General features: G+C 38.1%; 1 protein-coding gene across 2 annotated transcripts in view; it reads right to left on the bottom strand.

Annotated features, from left to right (window-relative positions):
• The window catches only part of NUP107 (nucleoporin 107), a 57,182-nt gene that overhangs the window by 977 nt on the left and 32,589 nt on the right, over window positions 1-23,616 (bottom strand). For both annotated transcript variants that reach the window (XM_025403004.1, XM_025403005.1), the window contains 14 exons: window positions 23,116-23,206; window positions 22,906-22,982; window positions 21,398-21,457; window positions 20,581-20,726; window positions 20,415-20,463; window positions 16,787-16,856; window positions 15,970-16,088; window positions 15,204-15,242; window positions 10,991-11,141; window positions 10,540-10,652; window positions 9,176-9,278; window positions 8,319-8,479; window positions 7,098-7,223; window positions 6,588-6,701 (listed from right to left, as the gene is read on the bottom strand). In XM_025403004.1, coding sequence (XP_025258789.1) covers window positions 6,588-6,701; window positions 7,098-7,223; window positions 8,319-8,479; window positions 9,176-9,278; window positions 10,540-10,652; window positions 10,991-11,141; window positions 15,204-15,242; window positions 15,970-16,088; window positions 16,787-16,856; window positions 20,415-20,463; window positions 20,581-20,726; window positions 21,398-21,457; window positions 22,906-22,982; window positions 23,116-23,206 — 1,419 coding nt within the window. The remainder of the gene's footprint in view (window positions 1-6,587; window positions 6,702-7,097; window positions 7,224-8,318; window positions 8,480-9,175; window positions 9,279-10,539; window positions 10,653-10,990; window positions 11,142-15,203; window positions 15,243-15,969; window positions 16,089-16,786; window positions 16,857-20,414; window positions 20,464-20,580; window positions 20,727-21,397; window positions 21,458-22,905; window positions 22,983-23,115; window positions 23,207-23,616) is intronic.

The raw sequence follows: 23,616 nt of genomic DNA, 5'->3' as shown, positions 1-23,616 counted from the left end.
AAGATGAATAAAGTAGACTACAGAGAGGTCAGAGGTATGACAGTGAAAATAAAATGCTTCTGCATTTGTATTTCTAATAAACTTACTGTGTCCTGAATAAAAACATGCATAAAAAGAATGAGTTAGAAACTGAGTATCATTAGAGCAAAAATCAGAACAGAAAACAATCACCACTCCCTTGGATGTTTACACATATAAATCAAGATAGCTCTAAGGAGGCCTGAGAGGACACACCAGACTGACAGCAATGACTGTTGCTGGGAAAAAGAGGATATGGGGAGGGGCACACAGGGAGGGTCAACTTCACTGCAGACTACTTTTCTTATAAACAAGGAAAATGGAATTTATGATTTCTTCATATAATTTTTAAAAACAGAAAAACAGAACCTATAGATTTGAATAATACAATTAATGAGTCAGAACAGATATATGAGGAAAACAAGTAGGAAAAACAATTGTCATTCCTTTATACATACATGGATCTTTCTTAAAATCGATGTGAACAGTAAAAGTACAGAAAAAGAGTAAACCTCTTATGCCCACTACATTTACTTACAACAAATTTGAAAATTAAAATAATTAAAAAGTAACCAAACACATAATTTCTTTTATTTTTTTTCTTTTCTTTTTTTACCTTTTTCTTCTTTTTTGAGACAGTGTCTCTCTCTGTTGCCCAGTCTGGAATGCAGTGGTACAATCATGGCTCTCTGAAGCCTTGATCTCCGCGCTCAAGCCATTCTCCTACTTCAGCCTCCCAAGTAGCTAAGAACCACAGGCATGTGCCACCATGCCTGGCTAATTTTTTTATTTTAAAAAAATAATAATTTTATTATTTGCAGAGATGGGGTCTCCCTATGTTGCCCAAGCTGGTATCAAACTCTTGGGCTCAAGTGATTCTCCTGCCTGAGCCTCCCAAAGTGCTGGGATTACAGGAATGACACACTACAATTTCTGAAATAATCTTAAAAACAGAAAGGAAATCAATAGCACTAATAGTGCAGAAAAAACAAAAAACATAAAAACAGGATAAGCTAAAATAATAACTGCTCCTTTGAAAAGCCTAATGGAATATCTAAAAATATCTTCATGTGAGAGGCTATATTAAATTGCTAAAACATTTTTCAAATGAAGATGTAAGTGGAGGGGTTAATCAACAACAAAATATAATCTGGTAATTAATACCAAGGAGTAATTGTACTAATTTGGGCTAATTTAAGTCAGGTTTCCACACATAGGAAAAATTACTATTAATATTTTGGTCCTGTTTGAAGCATAAATACATAAAAGCAAATATTAAAGTGCTTCTTTACAAGGGAAGCACCTGTATTTCTTTCCTCAAATAGATACTTGCTACCTTCAGAGGTAGATTTTAAATACTTCAAGGTTTTATTTGTAATTCATATTAGTGATCCCAACCTAGAACCCAGTAAGAATAAGAGGACTGCTTCTTTCTGGACCTTTCCATTTGTGCTCCAATATAGTCTTTCTGTCTATGTTAAAGAGGCCGGGTGCCCCTGGCTTCTGACTCCTTGTTGCCTGAAAAGCAGCAGGTTACTTTCTCATCTCATAGGATGGACACAGACTTGCTTTTCCTAAATCGTGTTGCTGCCATAATATCAGAGTGTGCTGCAGGTAATCTCTTCTGCTAATTATAATGAATTCTGATACTAGCGGGCAGGCTGCCAGCAACCATCCAGGGTAATGGCTGACAGACCCAGCAATTTGCTACAGGGAAAAGTAAATAAACAGCTCTGCTAAAACTGAAGACATTTTTCTCATCTGAATGAACAAAACCTTTGAAATAGCCCATAAATATGTAAAACAGACAGATTATTTCCACTAGGGATATATAGTGTCTTGTATGTGAGAAAAACTCATTACCTAATACGTGTTGATAGCAAGAGTTGATTGGTACTGTTATTACAGCTATTCCTAATCTGAAGACAGTACATTAACCTCAGTAACACAATTATCATTCATTTACCAAGTACCACTGAAAGCCTCTCATGTGCTCAGCATTATTTTAAGTGCCAGAGTCAAAGAAATAAAGAAAACAAGGTTACTCCCTTCATGAAGGTTATATTCTAATGAGGGTAGACATAAAAAAGCAAATAAATTAATATGTATTATATCAGATTGTGCTAAGTGCTATAAAGAAAACTACTGCAGAATATGGAGATTAAAAGGGACAGGTGTGTGTGTTATTTGTGTGTGTGTGTGTGTGTGTATACACATGCATACATGCTATTTTAAATAGGGTGGCTGGGTTGGGGAGAGGTTCTTGAAAGAGATGACACTGGAGCAGACTGCTGAAAGAAGTACAAAGTCATCCATGCACATATCTTGGCGAAGGAGCATTCTAGGCAGAGCGGAACCAGTGAAGAGGCCCAGAAGGCTAGGATATAGTGAGGGGAGAGCAGTAGGACACAAGATTAGGGGGTTAGTTTAAAAAAAAGAACAAAACAAAACAAAAGTATGTATACTCTTGTACATCAAGAAAAGAAAGATTTTATTCCAAGTGCAATAAGAAGGCATCAGAAAGTTCTGAGTAAGAGAGTCGCATATATTCCATTCTGAAAGGGTCACTAGTCCATCTGCATAAGGAACAGGTTGTATAAAGAACAGTGAGAAGCCAGGGAAGACAGCAGAGGCTTGGACTACAATGTACTAGAGGTAGAGGTAGTGAAAGGTAGGTAAAGATGACCTGCCTGCTCCATTTTCTCTGCCATCCCCCTGTGCCACCAGCCCCAACACTAAGGGGACTATTCCAGTTATTTAAAAACTTGAGGGGTAGCTATATAAAAAAGCACATAATGCTTGGGCTATTGCATACAGCCATGCCTTGTACAAGGGTGGCTGGCCAAGCAAGTCAGTGGGGCTGAAATCTAGCCTGTGTTCTGTTCTATATGTTGTGTGCACTTGCCATGGAATCTATCTATGTAAGGGAAGGGAATTAAAATTTTTTTTTTTTGGGACGGAGTCTCCCTCTGTTGCCCAGGCTGGAGTGCAGTGGTGCAATCTTGGCTCACTGAAACTTCCGCCTCCCTGGATTCAATCGATTCTCCTGCCTCAGCCTCCCTAGTAGCTGGGATTACAGGTGCAAGCCACCATACCTGGCTAATTTTTTGTATTTTTATTTTATTTTTTTTGAGACAGAGGCTCGCTCCGTCACCAGGCTGGAGTGCAGTGGCACGATCTCAGCTCACTGTAACCTCCGCCTCCCAGGTTCAAGCGATTCTTCTGCCTCAGCCTCCCAAGTAGCTGGGACTACAGGCACATGCCACCATGCCTGGCTAGTTTTCTGTATTTTTAGTAGAGACAGGGTTTCACCATGTTGGCCAGGATGATCTCAATCTCCTGACCTTGTGGTCCGCCCATCTTGGCCTTCCAAAGTGCTGGGATTACAGGCATGAGCCACTGTGCCCAGCCAATTTTTTGTATTTTTAGTAGAAACGGGGTTTCACCATATTGGTCAGGCTGGCCTCGAATTCCTGGCCTCATGTGACCCGCCCTCCTCGGCCTCCCAAAGTGCTGGGATTACAGGCATGAGCCACAGCTCCCGGCTAGAATTACAATTTTCTAATTCACATACAAGTGACATGTGTTAGCAGGAGCCTTGAACAGTGCCCTACGTCATCGACCATATAGGAGTATTAGGCTCAACAAAGGTGATTAAAATGTTATTAATCATTTAACTGTTCAACAAACCTCTTTTCTGGATTAGTTTTAAAGAAATAATTGAGACTGAATATTGATTTTTAAATCCCTGATGAAACAAAATGGCATATCATTCATTGCCTTCCATCTCAACTCCTTTTTTTTTTTTCTGAGACAGGGTCTCACTCTGTCACCTAGGCTGTAGTGCAGTGGCACGATCTCGGCTCACTGCAACCTCTGCCTCCTGGGTTCAGGCCATTCTCCTGCCTCAGCCTCCCCAGTGGCTGGGACTACAGGCATGCACCAACATACTGGGCTATTTTTTTTGTATTTTTAGTAGAAACGGGGTTTTACCATGTTGTCCAGGCTGGTCTGAAGCTCCTGACCTCAGGTGATCCACCCGCCTCAGCCTCTCAAAGTGCTCGGAATACAGGCGTGAGCCACCACGCTTGACCTCAACTCCAATTTTACGAGACCCCAGACTATTTTGTGGCTTTCACTACCTAATCTACTTAATTAATAATTAGAATAGCAAAGATTTATATATAAGTAAAGCATTGAAGTCTTTTCAAAATTTAAGTGACACTTAATTAGCATTTTACAACATTAAAATTTTATCTTCAAAAGAATCAGCATGAATCAGATGAGAAAGGTTTTGCCAGAGGAACCTGTGGAAGGTTTAAAACAAGTCAAGGGAGTTCTATTATGAACGTTAGGATAAAAAGTGGAGACTCGGCTGGGCACAGTGGCGCACACCTATAATCCCAGGCACTTTGGGAGGCCAAGGAAGGTGGGTCACCTGAGGTCAGGAGTTCAAGACCAGCCTGGCCAACATGGTGAGATCCCATCTCTACTAAAAATACAAAAATTAGCTGGGCATGGTGGCAGATGCCTGTAATCCCAGGTACTTGGGAGGCTGAGGCAAGAGAATCTGGGAGGCAGAGGTTGCAGCGAGCCAAGGTTGTGCCATTGCACTCCAGCCTGGGCGACAAGAGCAAAACTCTTTCTCAAAAAAAAAAAAAAAAAAAAAAAAAAGGGGGGGAAACAAGGGACCCGTGCCTGTAATCCAACCCATTACGTTGGGAGGCCAAGGGGGGGAGAAAGNCATTTTTAATCCTCTTAAAAGTGACTGACAAAAATAAAACTCTATGAAAAAAAAAAAAGTCTACATCCTTTAAGGCCAGGGATAAAGACTCCAACCTTTCAAAAAAAAAAAAAAAAAAAAAAAAAAAAAGGTGGAGACACAGTGACTCATGCCTGTAATCCCAGCACTTTGGGAGGCCAAGGGGGGAGGACAGCTTCAGGCTAGGAATTCAAGACCAGCTTGGGCAACACAGCAAGATACAGTCTCAAAAAAAAAAAAAAAAAAAAAAAGAGTCAGGCATGATGGCGTGTGCCTGTTGTCCTAGCTACTGGGGAGGCTGATGCAGAAGGACTGCTTGAGCCCAAAGGTTTGAGGCTGCAGTGAGCTATGATCAAGCCACTGTCCTCCAGCCTGGGTGGCAGAGCAAGATGTTGTCTCTAAAACAACAACAAAAAAATAAAGTGGAGACATTTGAGATAATTACTCCCTCAGTAATAGTGGCAAATAGGGGCTCAAATTTAGTTCACTGTCCCGCCTCTATTCTTTTTCCTTCTGGTCAGAGAGGCTAAAAAAAAAAAAAAAAAAAAATGCAGCAGCTAAAATTAAAGAAAAAGTATTAAATAGATGAGAGTATGAAGAATAGCAAAAGGAAAGATATCAAGAACACTCCTATCATTTTCTTTGTTCAAAATAATACATTGAATATCCAAGGCCGGGCGCGGTGGCTCAAGCCTGTAATCCCAGCACTTTGGCAGGCCGAGACGGGCGGATCATGAGGTCAGGAGATCGAGACCATCCTGGCTAACACGGTGAAACCCCGTCTCTACTAAAAAATACAAAAAACTAGCCGGGCAAAGTGGCGGATGCCTGTAGTCCCAGCTACTCGGGAGGCTGAGGCAGGAGAATGGCGTGAACCCGAGAGGAGGAGCTTGCAGTGAGCTGAGATCCGGCCACTGCACTCCAGCCTGGGTGACAGAGCAAGACTCCGTCTCAAAAAAAAAAAAAAAAAAAAAAAAAAGAATATCCAAGAAGCCAGCATTTCCAGTTCTCAGACAGCTCATCAGGTCTGCAAAGGATAAACTAAGCTACTCATTGTTTCTGTCATGCACCAGGGTCAGGCTGCAATGTCTTTCCCTTATATGACTATTATCTCAGTATCCTTCCTTTCCCCATCTCAGCTCATCCAAATTCTACCAGTATGTTCAAGATTCAGTTAAATGTTATACATTTCAAGCATACTTTCCAGTTCCCTTTCAGGTGGAAACAATCTTTTCTTTTCTGGTACTCAGAAAATACTTAACTTGTGCCTTTCTTATGGCACTTAATACTTCTGTAACTGGTTCTCAACACAGGCTATATATTATATTAAAGCACTCCAGGTGATTAAAAAAACAAAAACAAACCCCTGCCCTACCTCAGACCAATTACACCAGAATCTCTGGGAGTAGAACCCTGTAGTATTTTTTAAAAGTTTGCCAGGTCATTAAAATGGACAGCCCAGAGGTGAGAGCCCCTACCTTAGCTATGCCTTACTGATACTACTCGAGTTATCTTTATATCTGTAAATGGAGTCACATACATGTATAATTAAATTTTTAGCTCCAGAATTTTTAAAAATTAGATTTTTGTATCCTGTATGAACACAGTAAATGTGAACTAACAGTTTATCCAAGAATCAAATATTCCCATTCCCTAGCTAGTATTTTCAGTTTAGCTTAAAATATGGGATTTAGCTATATCTACAATTATGTAAAATCTGTAGATGCTCCCATTTAGAGACAGAACATTTTAAAAAAAACATGGTGACTGTTTTGGTTTTTGGCTATAAACAATGCACACAGCTTACCTCTCTAACATCCACCATCCACCCTCCATCAACAAACAACAAGACGTTATACATTTTCTCCTTCACATCAGCAGTTAGGGCATCCAAATGCCCTTTCCAAATACCAAAATCCATCTGCAAAACAAACACAAGGCAGACATATAATGTATAAAACCCAATAAATAATGTATTTGTAAAGTACAGACAGGAACATACATATAGAACATCATTCTAAAGAGTTGACGTTTCAGTCTGCCAAATACAAAAATAAGTATCAACAGACTGCAGTTAAATAAAATGCTAAAATGTTAACTTTGTAAATGAATGTTCATGTCACCTGAAGGCATTTTTCATGTTTGGTTAATTACCTACAGAAAAGTAACTAAACAGATTGTGTCTTCCAAAGCAGGACATTAACAGGAAGATTACCTGTTATGATAGAAAGATAGTGCTGAAGAAATCATCTATTTAAATATACAACATACATTTATAAGATGCAATAGGCACATCCCAGATCCATATTTAACTTACTTCATATTTCCTTTCTTTGTGTTCATGAGCCACTTTCTCAGTAAAAGTTGGTTGAGGTATCAAAGTAGGTTTTTGTGGAACTGAATTCATATGCTTAAACCACTCATTAAAGGTTTCATGGGCTTCCTAAAATGTAAAATAAAGAACCAAAATATAAAATAACAAAAGTTTTCACTTTTATCGTTTCACCAAAATTTTTAACATTTGATTCTTAGAAATAATTTTGCAGCATCAAGAAATAAAAACTGTTAAATATATATATTTTTTGCCTCCAAAAATTCATATCATGAATAAATGTTTTGTCAAGTGACAAACAAGGTATATATATTGTGTTTTCTGGCATCTTCAATATCAGCACCCTGACTGTATATGTATCCTGACATTTATCGCTCTGTAACATAGGCATGTGTACTTGTCTTCTTAACTAGCCTATTAGTTTTTAGAGGGCAAGGATAGGGTGCTATCCACAGATTTGGCCCTACTACCTAACCCACTATAATTACATAATTATTTATTGAATAAATTTTTTTTTTGTTTTTGAGACAGGACCTTGCTCTGTCACCCAGGCTGGAGTGCATGATCTAATGAAGATAAGGCATGATTTCCGCTCACTGCAGCCTCAACTCCCTGGGCTCATGTGATCCTCCCACCTCGGCCTCTCAAGTAGTTGGGACTACAAGTACATGCTACCATGCCTGGCGAATTTTGTTTTTATTTTTTTGTAGAGATGGGGGGGATCTCACTGTGTTGCTCAGGCCAGTCTTGAACTCCCAGGCTCAAGCGATCCTCTTGCCTTGGCATCCAAAGTGTTGGGATTATAGGCGTGAGACACCGCATCTGGCCTTGAATGAATTTTGAATGAGTATGTTGCTATTTTAGTCATAACAAACCTACAGCATCTTGCTTTTTCTCAGTTATTGATAAAAGCAGAAATTTAAAGCTGAGACATGCGTTCACAAAATCTTAAGAAAACATAACTTCCAGACATCATAGACACTATCTACCATGTGAGATGATCTTGGTTGGTTAGCATCGATTAGAGAATCATGCCAATGAAGACAAGGTCATGATGTCAGTCCCCTTGTGGATGACTCAGCACTATAGTCACAAGAGAGGTAAGATGAACCAACACTACTTCTAGAAAAAAGTTCAAACTCTGAGAGTGAATCCGAAAAATCATCATGAAGATAGGCACATTTGCGGCTTTCTTTACAGTCTCACCAAATAAGCTCTGATGCACAAATGTTCTCTGATAGCATTATCATCTTCAGCAGGAAGTGGACTTTCCATTCCTTGTTCCTCCCACTGATTATAGATTTCTGCTATAGAATCCTGAGGAATTTTCACAAATACTTCTTTTGCAGCTTCGTGCTTTTTTGATGCTGTGAAAAAAGACACACAATTTTGAATACCCGTGGACTTCCCTGTAATGGTTTCTAAAGGAGTCAAATCACTGGTTTACACATTTTACAGTGACCTGTATCTATTTCAGGGCCCAAAGCACTCTGTTAAAAGTCTTGGTGATCTTTCTACCTGATAGACTGGCTTTTTCCTATCTCAATGTGATACTATCACAAAAGGATACACCAAATGCAGTTACTTTTACATACTTCTATGTCTTGAAGCAATTAATTTTTCAAACTCTGATAGCCTTGCGATTATTTGCAAAATTGATTAAGATAATGAAAATTCACCATTAAAATGTTTTGTTTCATAATACCACGTTTGATAAAGAGTGGCTGGTTTTTCCCTCCCCATGGAAGGATCAAAAACAACTCCCCCAAATTCAAAAACACATGAATTTGAATAAAAACGTTTAAAAAAAGAATAAAAAGTCTGGGTGTGGTGGCTCACGCCTATAATCCCAGCACTTCAGGAGGCCAGGGTGGGAGGATTGCTTCAAGGCCAGGAGTTCGAGACCTGCCTAGGCAACATAGTGAGAACCTATCTCTAGAAAAAAATGTTTAAAAATTAGGTGGGTGTGGTGGCAGGTGCCTCTAGTCCCAGCTACTTGGGAGGCTGAGGTAGAATGAAGAATGGCGCCCAGGAGTTTGAAGCTGCATAAAAATATAGCATACCCAAGAATTTTCTCATAATTGCATTGCCTTGTTTCAGTGCTTCTGCCCTCTGCGCTGGGTCAAATACCAACCAGTCAATTACATCAATTTTTAAACGATCCTCCTATTTATGAAAGGGGAAAAAAAGAAAAAGGAACATCAGGGGTTTTTTTTTTTTTAAAGATATTCTACAAATTAGTAGAATTAACTTACACCTATACTTCCAGTAAACATCATTTTCCCTCAAGTTATACAAAATCATGAAAGCATCTAACTTTCCTTAGTGTATTTTCATATTTAACAGCTCTCTATTAAATTATAGAAAATACTGCTGGGCATGCTGGCTCACATCCGTAATCCTAGCACATTGGGAGGCCAAGGAGAGCGGATCCCTTGAGCTCACGAGTTTGAGACCAGCCTGGGTAACATGGCAAAACCCCTTCGCTACAAGGAATACAAAAAATTAGCTGGGCATGGTGGCACATGCCTGTAATCCCAGCTACTCGGGAGACCGAGGGAGGGTGGCTTGAGCCTAGAAGGCAAAGGTTGCAGTGAGCAGAGATAGCGCCACTGCACTCCAGCCTTGGTAATAGAGCTAGACCTTGTTGTCTCAAAAAAATAAAAATAAGGCCGGGCGCAGTGGCTCAAGCCTGTAATCCCAGCACTTTGGGAGGCCAAGACGGGCGGATCACGAGGTCAGGAGATCGAGACCATCCTGGCTAACACGGTGAAACCCCGTCTCTACTAAAAAATACAAAAAACTAGCCGGGCGAGGTGGCGGGCGCCTGTAGTCCCAGCTACTCCGGAGGCTGAGGCAGGAGAATGGCGTAAACCCGGAAGGTGGAGCTTGCAGTGAGCTGAGATCCGGCCACTGCACTCCAGCCCGGGCAACAGAGCAAGACTCCGTCTCAAAAATAAATAAATAAATAAATAAATAAATAAATAAATATAAAAATAAAAATAAATTATAGAAAAAACTTACTGGATTATTAATCTGGAATTATATATTGTATGCTCACCAATTTAACCATGTGATTCCTTTAAATGCTACTCTAAGATAGTTTTCTTAGATATAACTTTCTATTTCTTTCTGAAAATATGAGTAAGCAAGCTACATAAGTTAGTGATTCAATCAAGTATTTAAAATAACCTGATGAGCAACAAGCCAAAGCTGAGATTTTTTTTCTATTAAAGAAGCTCCTTTAACATACTACTATAAGTAATCCTTTATGTAAGACTTTAAATTTAAAAGCTCTGGGCTGACAAAGAGACATTCTTAGAAAAACTAATGTACTACTTCTTTTATGAAGGGAGAAGTTCAGCAAGGAATAACATAAAAGATTATTAGAAGTTACACAACACCTCTGCCCCCCATCCCAAATTACCTCAGTAGTGCCAGTATCTAGGGCTGGGGCCAGGTCATGATGACTAAATTCACCATTATCTTTCTTTCGAATATTCTCAACTACAGTTTTTGTTATTGTTGCAACATCCAAATCTAAATAATTTTTTGAAGCAACAAAAAACAGAGATTAATAATTGATAGTAATATTTTCTAAACAGTCATAATGATTCAGTAAATTTGGAACAATAATTCCTTAAAATAAAATATGTAAAATATGAAAGATATTTATACAAAAGAAAATGCCAAAATTAAAAGATATTTTACATATGAGTTACAGCATAAGTAACTTTAGTCCTAAAACAAAAATTCCCTGAAAATTTTATTCCTTTTTTCCCCTCAACAGAAATAAGATTTAAAACTAGAAGGATAAATGTTACTACAGCCAAAATGGCCTACAAAGGCCAAAAGACAAACTTTTCAACCATTTTTACCTGCTTCTTTAGCCAACTCCAGGCAATGGTGGCGCTGTTCAAATTCTGTAACACTTTCCAAAAACAATGCATACTGGGCAACAGCTAGGTCTTGAGGCAAATGACAGGTATAAAATGCTATGAGATTTGTATGTTTTTCTCTTATTAAAAGCTAAAAAATAGAAAAAGATCAAAGTATGTCATAATAAAATAAAAAGTTTACTTTAAAATTTCAAATGTATTCAGGAAAGGTTCATACAGATGTGGATTTGTGTTGCTAACAGAATAATTTTATTTTATATTTATTTGTTTGTTTGAGACAGGGTCTCACTCTGTCACCCAGGCTGGGGTATAGTGGCACGATCATGGCTCACTGCAACCTGTCTCCCGGGCTCAGGTGATCCTCCCACTGCAGCCTCCCGAGTCGGTGGGACTACAGGTGCATGCCACCACGCCCTGCTAATTTTTTGTATTTTTTAAGTAGAGATGGCTTTTCGCTATGCTGCCCAGGCTGGTCTCAAACTCCTGGGCTCAAGTGATCTGCCCACCTTGGCCTCCTAAAGTACTGGGATTACAGGAATGGGCCCCTGTGTCCAGCCTAGAATAATTTTAAATTCCAAAAAGTGAGTACAGTTGGCTCTTAAACAGCACAAGTTTGAACTGTGTGGGTCCACTTATAAGTGGATTTTTTCCAATAAATATATTGGAAAATTGGCTGGGTATGGTGGCTCGTGCCTGTAATTCCAGTACTTTGGGAGGCTGAGGCAGAAGTATCACTTGAGACCAGGCCTGGTAGCTCCTGCCTGTAATCCTGGCACTTTGGGAGGCTGAGGCAGGCGGATCATCTAAGGCCAGGAGTTTGAGACCAGCCTGGTCAACAAGACGAAACCCCGTCTCTACTAAAAATACAAAAATTAGCCAGGCGTGGTGTCACAGGCCTGTAATCTCAGCTACTCAGGAGGCTGAGGCAGGAGAATCACTTGAACCTGGAAGGTGGGTTGCAGTGAGCTGAGATCATGCCACTGCACTCCACATTCCAGCCTTGGTGACAGTGAGACTCTCTCTCTCAAAAAAAAAGGTAGTATCACCTGAGGCCAGGAGTTTGAGATTAGCCTGGCCAACATAATGAGACCCAGTCTCTAAAAAGAAAAATAAAAAATAAGTTTGCGCCGGGCGCGGTGGCTCAAGCCTGTAATCCCAGCACTTTGGGAGGCCGAGATGGGCAGATCACGAGGTCAGGAGATCGAGACCATCCTGGCTAACACGGTGAAACCCCGTCTCTACTAAAAAATACAAAAAAACAGCCAGGCGAGGTGGCGGGCGCCTGTAGTCCCAGCTACTCGGGAGGCTGAGGCAGGAGAATGGCGCAAACCCGGGAGGCAGAGCTTGCAGTGAGCTGAGATCCGGCCACTGCACTCCAGCCTGGGAGACAGCGCGAGACTCCGTCTCAAAAAAAATAAATAAATAAAAAAATAAGTTTGCTGGCCATGGTGGCGGCATGTGTCTATAATACCAGCTACTTGGGAGGTTGAGGGGAGAAGACTGTTGGAGCCCACGAGTCTGAGGTTACAATAAGCTATGATCTAGCCAGTCAACTCTAGCCTGGGTGACAGAACAATACCCTATCTCTAAATAAATAAACATATTAATTTAAATATATATATATTAGAACACTTTTTTGGAGATTTGTGATAATTTGAAAAAAATTCACGCTTGAATCCGAGAGGCGGAGGGTACAGTGAGCTAACATTGCACCATTGCACTCCAGCGTGGGCAAGAGAGTGAGACTCCGTTTCAAAAAAAAGAAAAAACAAAAGACTCACAAACAAATTAATAGCCTAGAAATACTGAGTAAATTAAGAAAAAGCTAGGTAGGCCGGGCGAGGTGGCTCACACCTGTAATCCCAGCACTTTGGAAGGCTGAGGCTGGAGGATCACCTGAGGTCAGGAGTTTGAGACCAGTCTGGCCAACGTGGTGAAACCCTGTCCCTACTAAAAATACAAAATTAGCCAGGCACGGTGGTGCACGCCTGTAATACCAGCTACTTGGGAGGCTAGGCCAGAGAATCGCTTGACCCCTGGGAGGCAGAGGTTGCAGTGACAGTGAGCCAAGATCATGCCACTGCACTCCAGCTTGGGCATCAAAGTGAGACTCCGTCTCAAAAAAAAAAAAAAAACACACACACACAAAAAACAAAACAAAACAAAACAAAAACAAAAAAAACTAGGTATGTCATAAATCCATTATATGTAGATTCTGGTTTACTTTATCACTTACTACTATAAAATATATATGAATCTATTATAAAAAGTTAAAATTTATCAAAACATACATACACATTTGCAGACCATACATTGTGGTCTAGAGAAATGTAAACAAGCATACAGATGCCGTATTAAATCATAACTGCATAAAACTAACTGTAGTAGGTACTATACTACTGTAATAATTTTATAGCTACTTCCTGCCACTACTGGGGTGAGTTCAAGTGCTGTGAGTATCCATTTAAAATGCTGTGTGATGCTAATCATCTCTGAAGAGCAGTTGGTCTCTTCAGTTGCACACTGCAATAAAAAGTAACCTTTCCCAGGTCTCCTATTTTTTTAGTGCAATACTAAAAACCCTTAATAACACCATGGGAGCCATACAAAGTGCCAGTACTGATACTGGAAGTTCTCCCAAGAAGCAGAGAAAAGTCATGAGATTACAAGAAAAAGGTGAATTGCTTGATATATTGTAGATTGAGGTCTGTAACTGTGGTTGTCCATTTCAAACAGACAATTCATCTTGTAAACAGACAACATAAACTTACAGTATTAACAGGTACAGTACAGTACTATAAATGTAGTTTCTCTTATGATTTTTATTATTTACTCTTTTTTTAACTTAGAAAAAAAAAAAAAAAAGACAGGTCCAGGCCAGGTGTGGTGGTTCATGCCTGTAATCCCAGCACTTTGGGAGACCGAGGAGGGTGGATCATGAGGTCAGGCGTTCAAGATCAGCCTGGCCAACATAATGAAACCCCATCTCTACTAAAAATACAATTAGCCAGGCATGGTGGTGGACACCTTTAATCCCAGATACTCAGGAGGCTGAGGCAGGAGAACCACTTGAACCTGGGAGGTGGAGGCTGCAGTGAGCCAAGATCGTGCCATTGCACTCCAGCCCAGTGACAGTGCGACACTCCCTCTCAAAAAAAAAAAAAAAAAAGACAGGTTTTCACTGTTGCCCAGGCTAGTCTCGAACTCCTAGGCTCAAGTGATCCAACCACCTCAGATTCCCAAAGTGCTGGGATTACAGGCACAAGCCACCATGCCCAGCCTGATTGGTTTTTTTTTTTGAGATGTTCTCACTCTGTCACCCAGCTGGAGGGCAGTGTTGAGATCATAGCTCACTGCAACCTCCAACTCCTGGGCTCACTCAATCTTCCTGCCTCAGCCTCCCGAGTAGCTGGGTTTACAGATATGAGCCACTGTGCCCGGCTAATTTTAAAACATTTTTTGTAGTAGAGAGAGGGGTCTCCCTATGTTGCCCAAGCTGATCTCAAACTTCTGGACTCAAGCAATCCTCCCGCCTCTGCCTCCCAAAGTGTTGGGATTACAGGTATGAGCCACCTCGCCGAGCCCCTTATGATTTTCTTAGTAATGTTTTCTTTTCTCTAGCTAACATTATTGTAAGAATACAGTAGAGTTCAGCTTTTGAAACGGGATTGAACTGTGCAGGTCCACTTATGCACAAATTTTTTTCAACTCAACTTAGAAAATACAGTATTATCCGGATGTGAAATCTGCAAATATGGAAGGCAGATTTTTCATATATGCAGGTTCTGCAGGGCCAACTGTGGGACATGAGTACACAAAGATTTTGTTATATGTGGGGGTCCTGGAGCCAATCCCCCAAGTATACTGAGGGGATGACTGTATATAATACATGTAATATACAAAATGTGTTAATTGTGTGTTTATGTTATTGGTATGATTTCTGGTCAGCAGTAGGGTATCAGTAGTTAAGTTTTTGGGGAGTCAAAAGTTATAGTGAATTTTTTATTGTGCAGGGCAGGTGGGTTGTTTTCCTAATCCCTGCATTGCTCAAAGGTCAACTGTGCTGATAATTAAAAGATCACTTATGGATTCTGATGCTTTCTTACCATTGAGAATTAAAATAGTATCATTCTGAGTTTTGTTTTCATTAAAATAGTAAAAAACAATCAGGTTGTAGGTTCTCAAAGTTTACCTGTATGTATGTCTTTAAAACTTCAATAGAAACTTCTTCCTTCATAGGAAAAAAAGATATAATTATAAATACAACTGCTTATATGAAAGAGTAATAGAATTTTTAATACAAATTCCACTATTAAATAATTCAATAATTGTAATGTTTACCACTGAGCAGTAAGTATACACCAAGCTAAGTGCTTACCAAAATTCATCTACTGCCTGATTTAACCTTATCATAACTCTTTTTGGGTAGTTACTATTATTGTTCACATTTTACAGAGGATGAAATAAGACAAGGGAAGTTTTATTTACCCAGAGTTACACAGATCAAAGCTGCTGAATAAGGGTATAAACTCAGGACTCTTACTCCAAAGCCCAAGCTTTCAACTACTTTATCATTCACTTTCTATATGTACTCTGACCAAAATGTTATCTTCCTTTTTAGAAAAAAAGCAACAAAACAACAACCAACAAAGTTTTAAAATCTCACATAGCACTCACTTTGTTTAGTTAGCTTAGCTGGTTGATTTAAAGTTGGTACAGACAAGGATAAAGTTATGAATCTATTAAAAACCAGTTAGCCAACAGCATTCTGTGGCCACAGACTAGAACCCTAAAGGGCCACTCCCAGTGAGTTATCATTGAGTGACTATACAAGACTATATAAGACTTTTGATTCCTTATCACCATTTCTAGAAAACAATAACAAAAAAGTAGTGTTTTCTTGACAATAGGTATATAGCATCAACAATACAGAGAAGAAATCGTTCATTTTTATATACCTTGGTCTGTAGTCCCAGAGTACGGAAAAACAAAATGAGGTGAGTCATAAAGCGAAGGAGGTGTCCAGGTAGATTGTTTCTGCTTTTGGAAAGCCATTTGCTAAACTCATCCATCAAACCTACAAGCCATCAAAGTGAAGATTCAACGATAGGAATAAAATCAAAAGAAAAAAATAAACATTACCAAGAATATTTACTTCACTCCTATAGTGCTTTAAAGTCACTGTCTCATAATTAATAGCCATGATATAACTCTACACCCTCTTAAACAGAGTCTGGGTTCAATCCAAACTTTATTTTATAAAAACCAAATGAAAGGTCACCTCTGACATAAAGTAAATAGTTGCATTCAAATAGGTTAATATTTAGCAAGATTAAAAGATATGGTAAGTCATATGCATTGTTTGGATAAATTTTAAAAATTACTATAAGACAATGAAGAACTCATAAAGAGTAAAATAAAACTGGCTGGGTGCAGTCGCTCATGCCTGTAATACAATGTCTATAACATATAGCACTTTGGGAGGCCAAGGAGGGCAGATCACCTGAGGTCAGGAGTTGGAGACCAGCCTGGCCAACATGGTGAAACCCCGTCTCTACTAAAATACAAAAATTAGCCAGGCATAGCAGTGCATACCTGTAACCCCGGCTATTCAGGAGGCTGAGACTGGAGGATCTTGTGAACCCAAGAGACAGAGGTTGCAGTGAGCTGAGATTGCGCTACTGCACTCCAGTCTGGGTGACAGAGTGAGACTTTGTCTCAAAAAAAATAAAACAAAACAAAAAAAACACAAAGTAAAATAAAACCATATCTTACCATCAATGTCTCCCAGGATAAGAAACTTTTGAACTATATGATAATGTTCTTGATTCTCTTCCAGAACTCTCTGAAAAAAAAGTTTTTAATTTTCCATAAATCTTCTAGTAGTCATTCTGTAGTATATATTCATTGTTAAACTAAAAATGTTAGAACTTTTGAAGGAACATATAGAAAGAAAAAGCTGGAAATGAAGGGCCTTAGAAAGATCAAAACAAAATAAAACATGGAAAGGATACTGCCTTTGGAATATACTCATAGCTTACAAATCCAGAACTGAAAAGCATCTTTGAAAGTAGAGACCTATGTTATAACAATTTAATCTCTCAATGGTATTAAACTTTTGTTCTTATATTTTATTCCTGTTTACCTTGGCACTACACATGGTGGACCAGAAAGGAAGAACTCATGTGATCTAAGTAAAATAAACTATTAAGATTTCTTTCAACATGAGCAGCAGTACTTGAAAGCATTCTTTGAGTATTCTCTTCTGTACATGGCACCAAGGGTGAAAAAAGACAAAATAGTGATCAGGTACAGAGTAGAGAAAACCTTTTCTAACTTATTTGCAGCTTGATTTTTTTGAAGAATATAGTTCATTTTTTGTTGTCAAACATATTTCAATTTTTATTTAGTTGGCTGTCTAAATTTTCTTTCAGCATTTATTCATTTTTACATTCAAACCTTTGCTCTACCTGTAATTTATTTTAGTTACATGGCATGAGGTAGGATCTAGCTTTGTTTTCTTTGGATGGAAATCCAATTGTGCCAGCACCATTTATTTAAATAAACCACCCCTTTCCCTCTGAAATGAAAGGTCACCTCTGACATCTGTTAAGTTGTCATATATACTCGGATCTAGTTTGGACTTTGTGTGCCACTCATCTATTTATTTTCATGTCAATTCTATACTGTTTTGTTGTATCTTCATATTAAGTTTTATTATTGAGTAAGGCAAGTACCCTCTATTTTTTTTCCTTTTGAGTGTGGTTTTTTGTTTGTTTGTTTGTTTTTGAGACAGAGTCTCACTCTGTTGCCCAGGCTGGAGTGCAGTGGTGCAATCACGGCTCATTGGAGCCTCTACCTCCCTGGGTTCAGGTGATCCTCCCACCTCAGCCTCCTGAGAAGCTAGGACTACAGAAGCATGCCACCACACCTGGCTAATTTTTAAAATTCTTTCGTAGAGATGGGTTTTGTCATGTTGTCCAGGCTGGTCTTGAACTCCTGAGCTCAAGTGATCCTCCTGCTTCAGCCTCCAAAACTGCTGGGATTAGAGGTGTGAGTCACCAAACCCAGCCTATTGTTCTTTTTCAAAATGCTCTTGCCATTCTCAGTTATTCTTTTACTTGACAATTTTCTGTCCAGAAGTAATACCCCACAGCATTAGGTTTTTATGCTAATTCTGGAATGAGTAACATTTATATTAAATGCTCTCATCCAGGAACATGATATATCTATTTATTTATGTCTTATTTTATGTCCTTCAGTAAGATTCTATAGTTTTTTTAAATGAAGGGCTTGAAACCCTGGATTAATTTTTTATTCCTAGATCTCTTTAGTTTAAATGGAACTTTTGGGGAGGGGGTACTAAATCCTTTTCTAAATAGTTATAACAAGTAAGAAAGACTGACTTAAAAAAAAAAAACTTTGTCTTGTATCTAGCTACTTTAACAAATTCTCTTATTAATTCTAGTAACTTACTGAGCTTTAAGTTTCTAGACTAATATTTTTATCATATGTAAATGTTCTTCCCTTTCTAGTATTTATATCTGTTCCTTAATTTTCTTGTTTTATTTCATTAGCTAGAATCTCCAAAATAATAGACTGGTAATAAACACTTGACAGAAAAAGCATTAATTTCCTTACTATATCAAGTGCTCCCATATAATAATAAGAAAAATATAAAATCCCAAAGAAAAATAGCTAAAAGATATGAACAAAAAATTCGCAAATGGTCAATAAACATAAGGAAACATGCTCGGCCTTATGAACAGACAAGAAAATGTGAGTAGAATAGCAAGATTACTTCCCACCTATTCTGATGGACTGGCAAAACATAAAAAGTGTGACATTTAAGGCTGATGAGAATGTATAATTCAATAAATTACTTGTGGAAGTATGAATTAACTGCCACAACTAGGTAATACATTATTTTTCCACTTCAATTTTCTTTTTCTTTCTTTTTTTTTTTTTGAGACAGAGTTTCGCTCTTGCTGCCCAGGCTGGAGTGCAATGTTGCGATCTTGGCTCACTGCAACCTCCACTTCCTAGGTTCAAGCGATTCTCCTGCCTCAGGCTCCCAAGTAGCTGGGATTACAGGCATGCGGCATCCATTTCAAAATGTTTCTTTACTTACCTACCTACCTATCTATTTAATTTTTCTTTTTTCTTTGAGACAGGACCTTGCTCTGTTGCCCAGGCGGAAGTGCAGTAGTGCAATGAGGGCTCACCGAAGCCATGACCTCCTGGGCAGTAGTACAATCACAGCTCACTGAAGCCATGATCCTCCCACTTCAGCCTCTGGAGGAACTGGGACTACAAGTGGGTGCACCACCATACCCAGCTAATTTTTGTTTTAGAGACGAAGTTTTGCTATGCTGCCCAGGCTGGTCTAAACTCCTGGCTTCAAGTGATCCTCCCATCTTGGCCTCCCAAGTGCTGGGATTACAGACATGAGCCACCATACCTGGCCTTTTTATTTATTTTTATTGTATATATTTTTAAGGTATCAAACGTGATGTCTTCAGAGAATTCATTCAGAAACACTGTATATACGTATATACAATATATAAAGCATATACTTATTTATACTCCTTAACCCGGTAACCCTGCTTTCAGGAAACTTATCCCAAAGAAATAGAAGGACTAGTAGCTAAGTACACACACACGTAAGTTCATTACAGCACTAGAAATAACCTAAATATTACCCAAAGGGGAATAATTGAAATAAATCATACATTATTCTAAAGAATATTATTTATTAAGAAGAATAAGGTTAAGTGAAAATGAATAAACTAATTTGGAGATTATCATTAAATGAAAAAAAAATCAAGCTATAGAGTAATATATGTAGTACAATGTGAAAAACACAAAAATCAAAATTCTAAATTGGAATATCTACGTTATTTACACATAGTTGTAAGATCATGGAGAGAAATATAGAAGGATACATATCAGTATGTTTTATCATATCAGGGGAATAACCATAAAGGGGTAGATAGTACTATAAAGGTTTTATTTATACATTCTTAAATTATTTTACTGTTACAAGTACATACAATATTACTGTAGTTGTTTAAGCATTTTTAAAAGAATATAATTTTTAGAAAATTAGATTTTAAGATCTAGGAAAATAAAGTCTTAATAATTTTTCAAAATGTGTTTTAAATTTTAAAAAAGGAATAAATATAGCTTATGTGCATATATGTAGATGAAATTAATCCTAAACAAAAAACTAAAAATGATGTATCATTTATGTAATTGAGTTTCTTCCTTTCAAAGAATGATTCTTATTTTAATAGGTGAGAAAAAGGGAGAAAGTTCCACCTTTTTCCTTTCAGCTACAGTGCCCAACAGAATAACACTGTTTCCTATTCCAGATGTCTAACATATTCCTATTAACATTTACCTTTTTATCTGTAGCTTGAAGTTCCTCAAAAACCTTTTCTAAGGTCCAGCTTCAAAAGAAACAACGGGAAAAGAATAATATTAATAATATGAAAAAGGGCTGTAAAATGAAACATCAAAGAGCATGCTACAAATCACCATGACTCAAAACAATCCAACAAACTCACTTTGCTTCCAGATATTCTCTAGGGAGTTCTTCAGTTTCATCCAGAGTTGCTACTGATGTCTGGATCTCCTGTTCTACCAGACTGTCCACCATCACCCGGAAGTAGGCCCAAACTGTGTCTTCCCAGGTGTCACAGACAGGAAGCAGCTTTTTCCCCATTACAAAACAGAAACATATAGACATATTCAACAGAAAAGAAAGGAAAATCAATTACATCCAATGATACAGACTATAAAATCACTTTATAATGATATAAAACATGGCGGATTTAAAAAAAAATTATGCCAAATAAGCTTTCCCCTGCCAACTACATCTTGTAAGATGTTTGAACTGTTCAGATTTTATCATACTGTTAACAACAACATGTTTTCCAGGCTCATATGACATTTCAACTGATTAGTGTAGTATCCCTAAAGATAGCTATAATATGTAGGGAGTATTGGGTTGTGAGAAAAACATGCGTATGTAAGACAACCCAAGGACTCACTGTGCCTTTCTGGCACATTTCTGCATACAGCTATGAGTATTTTAAGTCATCAATAAATGTGTGTTGGAGTTAAATTTACAATTCTTAGTTAAAAACTGAAATCTGATTTCATTCATTAAAACACCATGTATGTTATGGGATACATCAAATTAAGCACAACGAGTCACTATCTGATTCATGATTATCTCTATCATTGCTACACTTAAGTATGTACGTACATACTTAAGTATATACACTTAAGTTTATATTTGTTATATACAATTGTTAGAATATTTTATCTATTTAATTTTATTCCACAGAAAAAATTTAAACATTAAAACAGATTGCATACCTGCTTAAGATTCCCACTTAAAGCTGCATAAATTGCTCTCTCGTATCTATTAAAAAGCTCCTAAAACACAATGAACATAAACAAATTTGAAATACTGTTTTTCTTAGTATGTCAATTTTCCTCATAATGTGGAGTCTTGCAATCTCTTCTAGACTGAACCTATTCACTTGATAGTTTTTACACTTTAGTGAAAGATCTAGTGGGGTAATAACAAGGAAGAACTTCAGTGTGATGAAATAATCAATGCTGAGATCTGGAGAAAAAAAGTAAAACATTTAAATGCCAAATATCGGGTGAAAGCAAATCCAACTCTAGTGGATGCTTTGAATATTTAAAATCAAATTTTATTCCAGAAACAACCTATATAGTTATTTTCTCCTAGAATGTTTCTCAATACCTGATACTCTCTGATATTGACCTGATACTCTCTGATACTGACCTATGTACAACATCAAAACAAGGCATGCATTAGTTTGCATCTAATTTCTATGTAGAACTAATTCCCCATTTTACTTTTGGTATTTCCAGTTTTCTTATCATCCAAACAAGAGACTTCAGAGACTCTTACTGCATAACTGAGTCCACCTCTGCCTTCTGTTTCTAATCACTGCTCCTAACCAGTGTCTCTTCCTTCCTTTGCATTCCCATCAATACTATCCTAGGTCAGACCCTTATGACTTAGTGTCCAAATAATTCTGACAGGCTCCTAACTACTTTCTCAGCCTTTTGTCCATCTAATTTTAAGTATATTTTTCCATTGCCATGCTGATCTTCTCAAAAACACTTCTGCTATCTGCGCTAAAGCTTCTACCACCCTGACAGTCAATTCCACAAGCAAACTTTGGGCCTTTTTCAAGGTAAAGTGCCATATTTATTGTAGTATTTATGTATTTTTTAAACTGTTTGACAGATGTAAAACTGTGCTACCATTTTTATTAACTTTTTATTATTTTGCGTATCACTAATGAAGTTTTTGAGTATTTTTCTCTTAACTCCATTTTCCTGTTAAGTCCTATGGGGTTTTCGTACAATGCTGCACATTGTGGTGACTTTGAATACCTATGTCATGTTACAACAGAACTGACAGTATTTCCTTTATGAGTATTCTACTCCAACCTGGTAGACCTACCTTACTTTGAGTTTCCCAATCTATGTATCCTACCTAGAATTCCTTCCTCTTGTTTTTCATTCCCCAAAACGCAAATCCTACTAAGTTTTAAAAGTTCAATTCAATTCTTTCCTTAGGGAAGCCAGCTTTAAGCTTTAGTCCAATACTTTTTCTCTAAATTCATTTGGTACCTCCTTTACATTTCTGCCTTATATCAATGTTTAATTCTTAGTACATAGTGTTTTAATAATTCTGATAAGTTGTTAAGCCTATTCCTCAATTTAATTGGAAGTTCTTTGAAAATCAGTTTTACACTACTTTCAACGTTTCATAGCCCCTGAATAGGCTTTCAATTAATTGGAGTTAAAAACAGTATCACTGAATATTTTATTTATCTTACATCTTCTGCCATTCTCCAGCAACTTATTTTCCAAATGCGTCTATATGGATTCCCTTCAACAGGTTCTAATTCTGTTCCTATAAAACAGTAAAAGAAAATTTCTGGTTTAAAATGAAACCTTATAAAAAGAGAAGCTATAGTTCATAAAGATTGGCATTTAGAGCGAAATGCCTTTGTCCTCAACTGTCAATATAAAATCTACTAAAATACCTCCATTAACATTAGGGTCATGGTACAGTTTCCAGCCTTCAAGTGTTGCAGCTCTCCATGCTTGACCACAGCGTTTACAGAGTCGTTGTGCCTTAAGAAACAAGAAAAAGCAGTCAGTACAATAACCAGGGTACTTTATAGTAAAGTATAACCAATATATGACAAGCTTAGATAACTTATGGAACAAATGTTACAAGGGATGGATGTAGGCAGTTAATAATGGCACTCTGGCCGGGTGCGGTGGCTCACGCCTGTAATCCCAACACTTTGGGAGGCCAAGGCAAGTGCATCACCTGAGGTCAGGAGTTCCAGGTCAGCCTGGCCAACATGGTGAAACCCCGTCTCTACTGAAAATAGAAAAACTAGCCCGGTGTAGTGGCGGGCACCTGTAATCCCAGCTACTTGGGAGGCTGAGGCAGGAGCATCACTTGAACCCAGGAGGCAGAGGTTGCAGTGAGCCAAGATTGTGCCACTGCACTCCAGCCTGGGTGACAGAGTAAG

The sequence above is a fragment of the Theropithecus gelada genome, chromosome 11, assembly GCF_003255815.1.
Source record: "Theropithecus gelada isolate Dixy chromosome 11, Tgel_1.0, whole genome shotgun sequence".
In the NCBI taxonomy this organism is placed as follows: domain Eukaryota; kingdom Metazoa; phylum Chordata; class Mammalia; order Primates; family Cercopithecidae; genus Theropithecus; species Theropithecus gelada.
This window is presented reverse-complemented; position numbering and strand designations above follow the sequence as displayed.